At 38.4% G+C, this 13,654-nt stretch overlaps 1 protein-coding gene and 1 pseudogene across 1 annotated transcript; one reads left to right on the top strand and one right to left on the bottom strand.

The window, feature by feature from the left end:
- The first annotated feature begins 1,944 nt into the window (after positions 1-1,944).
- LOC139898829 (ethylene-responsive transcription factor RAP2-13-like) lies at positions 1,945-3,636 on the top strand (annotated as a pseudogene).
- Positions 3,637-6,029: 2,393 nt separating this feature from the next.
- LOC139902201 (transcription termination factor MTERF8, chloroplastic-like) lies at positions 6,030-7,079 on the bottom strand. The gene has a single exon (XM_071884850.1). The coding sequence runs from the start codon at positions 7,077-7,079 to the stop codon at positions 6,030-6,032; it is 1,050 nt and encodes a 349-aa protein (XP_071740951.1).
- Positions 7,080-13,654: the final 6,575 nt, after the last annotated feature.

The raw sequence follows: 13,654 nt of genomic DNA, 5'->3' as shown, positions 1-13,654 counted from the left end.
GTAAAGAAAAATGCATTATGAAATCCCCAATTTAAGGCTCAAACTCTAGACCTTTCAGATACTTAAGAAGCTCGATAACCACTCAGCTAAATGGAGATGGTTTGTTTAGATTGTAATTTGGTTAGTTTTTTTTGGTTCCATGATGATAAAATATAGAATTGAAAGATACAAAAAATAGAAAGATATAAATGAAAGTGAATTGTGTGAAAATTGAAATGGTTTGTGAGCGTATATATAGTGTAACGTTGGGTTATTTCGGACAAATGGGTTGTTTAACGTTGGTAATACTTGTCGGTGCATTGTCCGCAATTGTTTACTAGTCGGTTCCTTTGCTACGATGTGGTGGAAAGAGTTGACTCGAAAGGTGAATGTATTTATTCGGAGGGTAGCGTTGGACATGTTACTTACTCGTCTCAATTTTCGATTAGAGGTGTGAAAATTGATGACATTACTTGTGTTTTTGGCCCACATCTCGAGGATTTATATCATGTTCTACTTTCGTGCGACGTTGTTAGAGAGTTATGTATGTTAGTTCGTCATTGGATCGATATTTAATTGCCTATTTTTGATACATGGTCAACTTGGCCTGTTTGGTATCAAGACTGGCATGCCACTTCTAGTATGAGGAGTCGCTTGAATGCTATTGTTGCGGCTAATATGTGGTTGGCTGGGAGATTTCGATAGGATACAATGTTTGCTTCTAGTTCCTTGAAGAAAAACGAGTTTTTTGATTCTATTCGTTTAATTGAATTACTTGTACAGGTAAAGAAAATATATGTTGGAATGATTGGCTTTTAAAGCTGTTGTGATGTACTAGTATCATTTTTTGGTTCTCACATTCCTAGTTTCTCAGCACGGATATATATATATATATATATATATAAAAAAGCAGGGAACCTTTTATCGAAATGATGAAGACCATAAAAGAACATACAACTGAAGGGTGAAAAGTCAAAACAAGCTCAAACCTAAAAACCAAAAACCTATAGGAAACAGGAGCCAAACATAAACTACAATATGAAACCAACGAAAACAACTACATACGACATAAAAACATTTAAAACAACAACTAGACAAAAAAGAGGGTCTGTAATCAAGACGCAACGACTTGATTAGGAACTATCTTCAACCCGAGCTGAACCAAAAAAGCGCAAACTAAGAAAATGTAAACGAATCATCAAAATATATTTCACGAAAGCCAAGAAATTCTTCCTTTCAATGCAGTGAACAAATTTTTTTTTAGGCTTCTTGGATTTTGTATTTTTGTTCACGCCTTAGAATTAATAAGCTTAACTTCAACCCGATCTAATTCCAAATCTATCGTAACCGATTTGAAAAAATCAAATGAAGAAGTCGTCTTGAACACTCGATTTTCAACAAGACCTGCAGGGAAAAAAATACTAGTAATTCACTTTCTCCCTTTAAAGTCAAAAATTTAGAAGCAATATCCATCTATCTAGGGGGTTGATTCTCACACTTACTTTTTTGATCCTCACACACCTATTTTAACCTTTTACTCTTCTAATAATACTCAATTGGTGTGTGAGGATCAAAAAAGTGTGTGTGAGAATCATCCCCCATCTATCTACTACCAGAAAGAATTAGGCAAATTGTCCTTGTCATCCGGTGACATGTCGTGACACTATCCAACGTGTCATTCTTTTATTGGTCATCTCTCACCATGATATCACTCGCCGCAAAAGACAGATGAACCTTGCAATCCTGTATAACTAGATTAACTTAACCATGGTTAACAACACGTGTTTAACTCAAGTTAACCAAGTGAGTTCCACACATCCACGTCCCTATATTTAACGCACAACTACTCTTCACAAAACTCACATTCACATTCAAACTAACAGGTGAGTTCTAACACAATTAAATTAAAAGTAAACATTAAAAAGATTTCTTAAAAACTCTTTTTGTTTCTTCTGATTTTATTTATTTTTTTATATTCCCCCCTCTGAATTCCCCGCTTCTATGTTCCCTTTCTGTAAATCGTCTGATTAAAAAAAAAAAAAACCTTCAAATTATTTCGACTTTTTTCTGGGCTTTGCATGATTTTATCAAGAACAAGAAAGCAAATTTAATTTGGGTACGTATATGTTTTTTCATCCTGGTGTTTAATAGTGATCCATCTTTTTATTTGGGTTCTATTTCAATCACCTCTTTTTTTTTTTTTTATCAATTTTTTTTTTCTCATTAGAATTTCATCAAAATCACACCTTTATAGGGCTTATTTTCGTCCCTTTAAGGTTGATTACTCAAGGAAAAAAAAAGGTTTGATTTTTATAAAAAACCTTTATTTTTCTTAATTTTAGTTTTTATTATTTATATATTATTTTCCCCTATTTTAAAAATATAACAAAAAAAAAGATTAATGACGTCTGCAACAATGGACTTCTGGAATACCGTCGGATTTCAACCATCGACGGCGGGCGGTGAGCTTATGGAAGCACTTGAACCTTTTATCAAAAGCGCTTCAGTAAATTACCAAACTACCCTCACATTTTCTTCTCCTTCAACATCTTATTCATACCCTTCTGCGTCTTTTCCTCCTTCTCTTTCTACAACCCTACAACAATTCGGGTCATACCCAGATTGTTACCCTTCTAACCTTTCTACTCATAACCCGTTTTCCTATACACAACCCGAATCATCATTCGGGTTAAACCAATTAACCCCATTTCAAACCCACCAAACCCAAATTCAAACCCAAGCCTACGTCCCAACCTCAAACTACTTGAGCCCGAAACCTGTACCCATGAAACAAACCGGATCACCACCAAAACCCACAAAACTTTACCGTGGCGTTAGACAAAGGCACTGGGGTAAATGGGTCGCGGAGATCCGTTTACCCAAGAACCGTACCCGGCTTTGGTTAGGCACTTTCGAAACAGCCGAAGAAGCGGCGTTGGCTTACGACCACGCGGCTTATAAATTGCGTGGAGATAACGCGCGGCTTAATTTTACTCACCTCCGTCATAACTGGTCTAATCAAACCGGTTGCGATTATAAGCCGGTGCATTCTTCCGTTGACGCGAAGTTAACGGAGATTTGTCAGATCTTGTCGGATGGGAAAAAGTTGACGGATGTAAAATGTCAAAGCGGGGAAAGGTGAAAATGGAAAAGTCAACGATGGCGGCTGAACAGGCTGAGGTGGGGAAAGTTGAAGGATCGGAGAGTGATAGTGGGTCCGGGTACGGTGAGTCATCGCCGTCGTTGGGATATGTGTTGCCGGAACTTGCAGAGGAGGAGAGCGCGTGGTGTGATGCGGAGAATTTTTCGTTGGAAAATTGTCCGTCTTATGAGATTGATTGGGCTTCTATCTAATTGTTTTTTTTTTTTTTTTCTTCATTTTTATTAGTATTAATTGAGAGTAAGGGTATAGTTGTAATTAGGGATGTGGTCACTGCATTCAAGTGGTGGGTAGAATTATACTTCAAATTTCTAGTTTTTTAATTTTAAAGGAAAGATGGTGATTTGGCTGCTGTTTTTTCTTAGCCAAATTACTTGGTATAGTGTGTTTTTAATGTAAATTGTACTTATTATTCTATGTTCATTTTAGTGGTAAAATTACTGTAATATCTACTTTGAGTATTTGGATCAAAATTTGAATGTCAAGTGTTCTTCATTTTGGTAATTTCTGTTGCGTAATCCAAACACTATCTTATTTATAGTTATACTATCATCATATCAAAATACGTTTAATGTTGTTATATACTAGTAAACTTGTTAAAGCATGTTTGGTGCTAAACTTCATGAGTGCACTAGTAGGATTCATAACCTCCTCAATTCTCTTTTTTACAATTTCTACCAAGGACATTATCCAAATTATCCAACTGCACCTAATAAATACTCCGTATTACTCAAAGACCCATCGTGCGTACCCAAAGGCTCATCATCCCCTATCAACAATCTTTTTGCCTTTATCTATACTTTTATCTTCGGCAGAAGTTCCACCCACCATTGTCTCCACGCCACCAACCATCTTCTCCGTATTCACCTCATCGCTTCCCCGATTTAAATCTGCCCTACCCTTTGTTGAATCGAAACAACCTGAAGCTAAAACAACCGCATCCACAACAGTTGTCCCGACCTCATTATTTTTAACCTCGTTTGGATTTCCCACATCACACTCAAGGGCGAATTTAGTAATAGAATCGTGGGTCACGGGATACCACTAAAGTTTGAAAACTATTAGTAGAAATTACACTTTAAATTGTAAAGGACCGCACTAAATCTAACACCTTAACGGCTTTAGCAGTGGACTCATCATCTATGAAGGAGACAAAAGCGTACCTTCTTGCAGTCCAATGCTTGATCTCGGCAATCGACCCAATTTTTTCAAAAACACTCTCGATCATAAAACGCGTAATTTCCTTCTCCAGCCGTCCAATGAAGACCGTTGACCCTTGAGAACCGGAAGCAGGCTCCCTCTCCACCGTAGGTGAGTTGGACGGAAGAGACACTCTCTAAGCACCATGCTCATTACCGTTGGAACCCGTGCGTGCAGCCGAAGTAAAGTTTTTAGAGGAAAAGTCAACACCCGCAAGTGAAGCATCCCGTCGAAGAGAGTCAACAGGAGTTTGAAATGAAAAGGAAGTAGTTTTTTGGAACGGTTCGAAATTAGCCGTTAATGGCGGAAAATTAGAAAAAAGAGACGGTAGACTTCATATTTATATTCAACGAAGAAAGCGAAATAGGGCAAGAGAACAACAGAGAAACATTAATGTGAAAAAACTAATGCGAAGAAGAAGAAAAAAAAAGGACGGAAGCAGATGGTGGATACTGGTGGTGGAGGGTGGCAGAAAAGAGGGGGAAAGAAAATTCAAAAAAAAAAAAAATCCGGCCAGCACAGATTCCGAGGTTGAGAGAGTTTCAAATATCATATTTGGGCTTACTATTGCAAGAGTGGACTTTTTCACAAAGTTGAAGACATTTAGAGAATAAATTGATAAACTTCAAATATCCTTCTACCCATTAAAAATGCTAAACTTTAGCCTTTAATTGAGTTTGATTGAACCAGGATGTAGTGTTCAGATTTCAGAACCAAGCGTAAGTTGAGTTTAGACGACCGGTCTTTTGAGTGTACTGGAGCACTAGTTGCTGAGAGTTGGTCGAGTTTTAGACATCTTGTTCAATAAGATGCAACCTCCATTATTTTTCCGTATAAATAGCCATGATTGTATGTGCAACTTTCCGTAATTAACTTGCACACACCTGATACCACTAAGCCAACATCATAACCAAGGTTGAAAAAGGCACGAGACGGAGTCGAGAAGGTTGATACGGGGTCGAGACAGACGTTGACCACCGTAGCTTTTTAGATACATAAATATATATATTTATATACATATTTTAGAGCCTAAAAACTTTCTTTGACTAATTTGTACCTATAGTCGCTATCAACTGTTAATCTATTACAAAAAAATCAAACTAAACTACGACAATTTTGATTAAACTGGCCACCTTTTTTGACTAATTTGACCTAGCTTCTGACTTTTGACCGACTTTGGCCCAACTTTTGACCAATAGACGGTCATATACGCAACCTTCTGTAATAAACTTGCACACACCTGACAACACTAACGCAACAACATAACTCATTGCATCACTTTGCCATGACATGTAGCATTTCAATGGAGCATTTTCTAAAGATGACACAAAAACTTCAAGATCAACAAATTTAAAAAATTTAGTAATAGCATTAGTGTATTACCAACACCAAATTCGTCACAATAAACGAGTGTTGGACGATATCATTGGATAAAACAGGAAGCTTTTTGATGACTGTGCTTGGCCACGAAGAACGGCATCATATTGGCATTGAAAAGTACAATACTTCATCCATATTCATATATATTGCTAGGATTTTATAAAATTTGATTCTAGTAACGAAACAATTAGATAAAGATTAACACTCTGCAGCATCATGTAAGCAAATTCAAACACAAAATGAACATGTCAGTACAATTTTCTTTCACAATCAAAAGATACCCTACAAGAAGACCGAACAAATCCATGTATTACGCTTTTGCATCCTTAACCATAAACGATAGTTCATCAACTTTATCCAAGTGAGGCTCCACAAACTTAGCAAAGAACTTAGAATCCGACATAATCAACACGGGTGTTTTATTATTATTAATCTCCAATATTTTCTCTCTTTCCAATATCTCCAAAACACGTAACCTGGGTTTAATCCTCCGGTCAAGGCTAAAGATTAAAACATAAGGGTACCTACAAATGAACGAGCGATCATATCTTCCTGAACTAACCAAAAACTCAGCAGTCTCCTTAATTTTCCTATCAGACAACGCAAATACATTAGGAAATTTCCTAAACGTTAAAACAATATCAACTTCTGAAAACCCTAATCCCCGAAAAACATCAAGTTTTTGTTCCCAGCTTTCGAGTGACATTGAACCAACAGTCCTAACTGCGTAAACAAACAACTTTGATCCTCTATCAACACCCAACTCATCAACCCTTCTTACAAACTCCTTAAAGTTTTCAGCTTTATGTAATAAAAACCTCGGATAATGATAAAACAACTGCATTATCTGCGACTCCTCAATTTGACAGCTTCTTAAGTACTCAACATTAGGTACCAAAGTCTTGTCATAATCGGAATTCAAAAGCCACCCAATATTCTTAAGAATACGTGCATCGTATAACTTATCACCCAAAACCTTCTTCAACACTGCAACTGAGCGCTCAATGTAATGAACTGGAACACGAATTAGTATCCGAGGGTAAGCTGAAAACACAATGGCAATTTGGGCTGTTGACAACCCCATGTTTCTGAAAATGTCGAATTTTGGTTGGACGGTTTGTTGAAATTCTTTTGAAGATGAAAACTTGGGGGCAAATTTTTCACATTTTCCCAAAAGTGTATCCGAGAATCCATAACTTTCGAAAACTGATTTAACATAATCTCGTGTTTTTAGGTTGTTGGAATCAGATGATGTTGAGCAAAGGTTTGTGCTGGGAACTGAAGAAAAGAGTGGTGCAAAGTGTTCACCATTGTTTCTGAGAAATGGTTGCATGAGTTTGTGATATGTTCTCAGTGACATTTTATCGAACACTTGGTGGGCAGAATGAATACAAATGCTTGCACTAACAGCTAATTATATAATTATATTCGGCAAGATAGATATAATTAATTTGCATTTACCTTACCGTTAAGGGTTTTAGGGGCATACCATCTTCTCCGGTACCGGTAGGGACAAACGTATGATCTTTAATTCTTGTTTCTTGCTGGTAAAAAATAATATACGGAATGGAAAAAAGACAGACGGGTATATTGAAAAACATACACGGAGTACAAATGTATAATCTGCTATGATAATTAAAATAATAATGCATATATGGATAGTCAAATTTGTACAAACTTTTAGTCAATTTTATACCACATGCATAATATTTCTTAGTAGTATAAATACACCAGTATAAATACACCATGATGGTATGTTTGTAAACTTGCACCATTTCATAGAATTATATGAAATACGCACTTATTCTCTCTTTACTAATATTTCATAAACAAATATAATTGTATTTGGTAGTTATAAGTTAAAAATTATAACACGTTATCAGCACGAAATGCTCCGTATAATCAAGATTTATCTAAGCAAGCACACATCACTAATCAAGGTAAGAAATTCTTTAACTTTTATTAACTTCACTAACATTTATATTTATGTTATTTAAGTTATATATGGTCGGTTATACCGCATGAATTATATTTCTGTAATCAAAATTTTATTAACTTCACTAACATTTATATTTATGTTATTATGTTATTTAAGTTATATATGGTCGGTTATACCGCCTGAATTATATTTCTGTAATCTAACTCTTATTAACTTCACTAACATTTATATTTATGTTATCTAACATTTATGATTACTTATGCAATTAATCATTATTTATTTCATGCATATTAATGTTTATTCTTAAAATTTATTATTTATGCATAATATGTTTATTCTCTTAATCTTCGTATTTATATTAAACGTATTTATATAAAATGTATTTATAGTAATCGTATTTGTACTAATAATTTTTTTATTAAAATTATTATTAATACAACGAGTACATAACGGTTGTTGTAACAACCCAACATTGATTTACCAAAAACACGACAAAAAAAAAAAAATTTCTGTGACTGCCCATCTGGACGGCGTCCAGAAATCGGGACGGCGTCCAGCCTTTACAACTGGGACGGCGTCCAAGGATTTGGGACGGCGTCCCAATGAACTAAAAAGTACTGATCAGTTTTTTGTTTACACGCGAGCGAAAAACTCGCTCCCCGACACTTTTCAACGAAACCATTTTCACAATATGACATATTAAGTAAAACTAAGATATTGCCACCATAAAAACAAGTTTTACAACCCCGGGCTCACAATGACCCGTTTTACAAATAAAGTAGCAGTTTCGACCCATTTATCTCTTTAGACGGATTAGAACTCTACAATCCAACCCGATACCAAGAGCATAATCCCGGGGACTACCAAAACCCCATCCGCGTCCAATTATCCGAAAGCTACCCCATCAAGCCCAACCGCTCCTGCACGTCTAGTCTAACGACTAGCTAGCATCAATAACACAATACCTGTAAAAAGGTAAACAACGAGAGGGGTAAGCCGAGGCTTAGTGAATGCAATAATTATACACATACATATATAATATACCTACTTGCAAACACTTACTCACATACCGCATACATGCTAGCAACACAATTAGCTTATCATCACAATTACAAGCTATAACCTCCAATAATCAAGCTAGCATAACAAAAGCATATATAATATGAACAAATATAATATGCTTACGCTACAACACAAATAACCATGGTTAACCAATAGTACAAGGGAACGGCGCTCGCGAAAACGCCATCGGTGTTCATAACATCCGTTAGGGCACTTAACACCTCGCACCACTAACCCCTAGGGTGGCACCTTAACACCTCGGCACATCACCCCGAGTGGCATCTTAACACCTCGATGCAACACTCATTATTTTACGGAGTGGTGTCTTAACACCTCGACACTACACTCCTAGGTGGCATCTTAACACCTCGATGCTACACCCGAGTGGCATCTTAACACCTCGATGCTACACTCTTCACGTGAAACATGGTGTCTTAGCACCGCGACACTACACATTTCACGCTACAACAAATAGATACATTATATACCTACACATATAATTATTCCACTCACCTCGAATTGCCCGCACAAGTCATAAACGTAAATCGCCTCCAAAAGCAACCGAGCAAACCTTTTACCTATAATACGCATATAGATATACAAACAATCAACATACATTCTCTACGAGAGAATTCGACTTCAACACCCTTAACCAAGGGTTTACACCTATCACCACAAACCGCTCATTTAGACACATAAAGTGGACTTCACCAATTACCACTACGGGTGGTAATTCCGACCCATTTACAATTCTTCCATCATTTACAAGTGTATTAATGACTAATAAACACAATTTAACACTTACAACTTCAATTCACATGGCCAAACCCTAGATCATAGCTATTAGGGTTTTCCTTATCTCAACATAACCCAAATTCACCCATTTTACCCCCAAATGGGTCTTACAAGTTCCAACACTTCTAAAATCACTAATACTAGTGATTATACCCCACTTACAAACCTTAAACATGCTTAAATCATTAACCAACCCAAAACCCGCAAAATATCAAAATAGTGGGTTTCCATAAACCCTCTTCATCATCTAAAAGGGTTTTACAAATAACAAGCTCAAACCCTAAATGTACACAAGAATCATAACAATGAAATTCGGAGTTGAGACTTACCAATACTACCAAAATGTAACCGTGAATGAAAGGAACAACTTTAACTCTCGAGCTTTAACCCGAAACGCTCATCTTCTTCACCAAACCAAGCTTTCTCACTCTAAATTAACCCTCTCTCTCTAAAATAAGATGAGAGTGTTTTGTGTGGGTGAGAATGAGCTCCAAATGGAGTTCTAGATCATTTTTGATGATCCCAAACCGACCCCAAGTGAAAAGACCCAAATACCCCTTTTAATTTGAGTAAAATAGAGCTGCTGGCCCGTCAGGCCTTCTGGACGGCGTCCAAAAAGCTTGGACGGCGTCCTAACCTTCATTGTTGGACGGCGTCCTAAAGTCTGGACGGAGTCCCAATGAACTGAGTCTGAAACTGAACTTGTTTTGGTCGTAACTTTCAAACCGTAACTCCGTTTTCGACGAATCAAATATCGTTGGAAACGTAATGAGATTTACTATCCAATGGTAAGGTTTTAGAACATCAACTCCAACTTTATTTGGGATCCAAATATACACTTACATGTCTCGTATTTCGAATGACGCTCGAAATAACGTGTAACTGAAAAACGGGTGTTACAACTCTCCCCCACTTAAATTGGATCACGTCCTCGTGATCCGCACAAACACTAGAAGTTAAGCACTTCTCCCACGAACATTTCCGCTTCCAACACGGAGTCACACAAGTAGTAAACTCATCCGAATCCTCGCTTCGTGCACTAACGCATCATAATACCACAATATTGGGTAATCAACCCACGAGTCGAAACAACCGTAACCGTTGCTCCTACGCCGAGTATCCAAACTCATACCATACACTTCACAATCTTCCTAAGAGTAGAACAATTTGCCGACAAACATCGTCGTCACGCCTCACGATCTTACGAAACACAACCAAGCCCGTCATCCATAACATCATCCGTGAATTCTAAGATCCCACCACACGCTAATGATCACTAGCGTGCACTACCGCAATAAACGATATCTCATACACTCAACGTCCAGAATTTCCATTTAGGAAATACGAAAAATACCACATTTTCCTTCAAGTTCTCACGGCTGCAACACGCAACAAGCGTCATCCATAACTATATCGCCCTATGCGATCTTTTAAATTCACTACGCCGCGAACCAAGTCTTACATTAATCCAAATCGAGAAGGATTCATGCTTCCTTAAAATTTCGTACTCATTCGGTTCATAACCGTACTACTCGACCGATCATTCCTGAATATTCTTTAGGCCAAGAACCAAACTCCCTCCGGCTCTACACCGGATCATTCCTTCAACGAAAAAATTTTAATAACCCAGCAATAACACTTAAGAAGCACCACTTTCCCGCCGATCGATCCACACACGACTATACGTCACTGGATTAATCCAGGACGACAATAATACACCACGAATTAGACGAAACATCAACACATCGTCATAGAGTTTCTCCTCTGAACCATACAATATGGCTTCCTAGTACTAGCATAGAAGCTATTCGTATACCAAAATCCCGTCAACGGCGCATCATCATCACAAAATTTCCGCAATTCACCACACGACTCACAAAAATATTCACCACGCTGGGTGAACTTTCCTACCTAGACCGTCCGTTAAGGATGGTCTCAACATTTCAATGCAACTAACAGTCGCATTACTAGGGAACACACTCTCGCAAACAAACAACATCCGCGTGTCTCGATGTGAGACAATCAGAATCGACACTCTCCGCCTCACATTCATCCATAAAGTGGAATAATCCACTGACAATCTCCACGATTGCGTTTTCCCGACAGGGAAAATACGATATTCGTTACGATATCGAACTTGTTCTCATTCAATTATACTGTCCGGGTTTCACGACAACCCAGATTTTTCACTACGGGAGCACCCACAACGACAACTTCATTCTCTCACTCCGGGATCTCAAACTTCACATTTGGTCTCATACTGCACATTGGTACTACACGACCACCTTACATAGGAAGTCTTACACTTCATTCGATCCCATTATCACAATCTTCACGCATAACATTCTTGAGTTGTAACTCACAATCGTAAAGCACGATCTCGAGTCGACATTAGCAACCCATCACTCTTCCTCGTTAGGAGCTCCGAATACCCATTGAGGCTTAGCATGGTACGCTCCAACATTTCACTATACATAACACCACTGGAGTTTTCCTCGGGCGGCAGTAAAAACTCCCCCACTTAGGATTTATCTCCCTATTCTCACCGCCAAGATGATAACATCCTGCGGAATTGTAATTCCACGTCACACCTGACCATTCTCACCGTTGGTCATAAACATCAATTCACCACAAATTCGCTTTAGGCTCTCAGAGCCGACATGCACAATCACTTGAGACGTCGTACACGCGATGAAATCGCACCTTCCACACAACGAACTTTTTCAACAATTGCTCACTCTCATGGAGAAGAGTGACCAATTTCGACACCATAATTGCGTCCACCACAATGTCAACACTTCATCATATCCTTCGGACTAACCGACCATTAAGTCCGTCACCGGCTCACCGGTCATCTCTACCCGTCTATCACTTAAGAGCAACAAGATTCGCTCACCCGTCACTTCATAAGAAGTATTCGTCACAATGCTCTTAAACTTCGACTTTCGCAACCGTCGAATTACTATCACCCGTCGATCACTATTATAATCTCCGCTGCTTCCAAGGGTATCTCATCGGCACCCTAAGCACAAAGTGATCACACCATCATCGGAGTTGAACATCACACTAGCAGGTATAAGAAGGCACCTGACGCAGTGTCATACAGACTCCCGCCACAACCTACTAAATTTTAGAACTCGATCTTTAGGTTCCATACACCCGATGTCACCCGTCTCTCTATAATAATGATCTGAAGTCATTCATACCCGACAAACCTTACGGTTTATCGTCTTATCAAAGGTTCCTAGCGATCACACGCTACCCGCAATTTTCACAAGGCCAAAACGATATAGCCTAACGAAACCCTTCATCTAACACTAAGGAGATGCTTGCGTACACCAAGTCTTACACCCTTCCACATATCGGCACAATCACAACAACAGGGGTATTCCGTTGGGAATGTTACCCTATAATCCACAACACACTAACACACTATTGTAAACATCGTCATATGGGTCCCACTCCCATGAGTTTAATGACCCGAAGACTCCTCGATTCGCTAATTCTAAGGCGACTCACAATTAGAATCCTAACACGATTCTCTACCCACACACTCTACCGAGTGTAACTCAAAACTACAATCATTAGACTTGTCGCATTCCATTACGGAATTCAAGTCCTCATCGCACACACGCAAGCGTAAATCGATCATCCTAGTTACGATGGGTAACTAAAACCAATTACAATCTCAATAATGCACCCACTACTTAGGGTGGCTAAGCACGCACCAAACTCGTGAGTTGGCTCACTCACTTAACTAACCGAATCCATCGTAACACTTCACGACTCGCAACGAACCCGATGCGACTACAAGCACATCACCCGAGACAACTATCACTTAGGAACCAATAAAGATTCCTCATTTATCCCGAATCTACCCCAACCATGCCACGTTTCCTCCGTTCGGTACTCGTCATGTCATGCTTGATGTCATGATACACTTTCGTAATAATGGTGATCGGTCACTATTACAAATGCGTACCTTACCATTTTCACATGGTCACGCAAAGTACTTTATCCGGACTGACGCAACATTCACAAAAAATAACACGCGATATTTCCTAGTACCCGAATGACCAAAGTCCTTACCGCGAACTTGATCACTCAAACCACCAAGTATTCGAATCTCTGCAATAGAT

The sequence above is a fragment of the Rutidosis leptorrhynchoides genome, chromosome 3 (genome assembly GCF_046630445.1).
Source record: "Rutidosis leptorrhynchoides isolate AG116_Rl617_1_P2 chromosome 3, CSIRO_AGI_Rlap_v1, whole genome shotgun sequence".
Classification (NCBI taxonomy): domain Eukaryota; kingdom Viridiplantae; phylum Streptophyta; class Magnoliopsida; order Asterales; family Asteraceae; genus Rutidosis; species Rutidosis leptorrhynchoides.
Note: the sequence above shows the minus strand (reverse complement) of the source record. Positions and strands in the feature narration are given on the sequence as shown.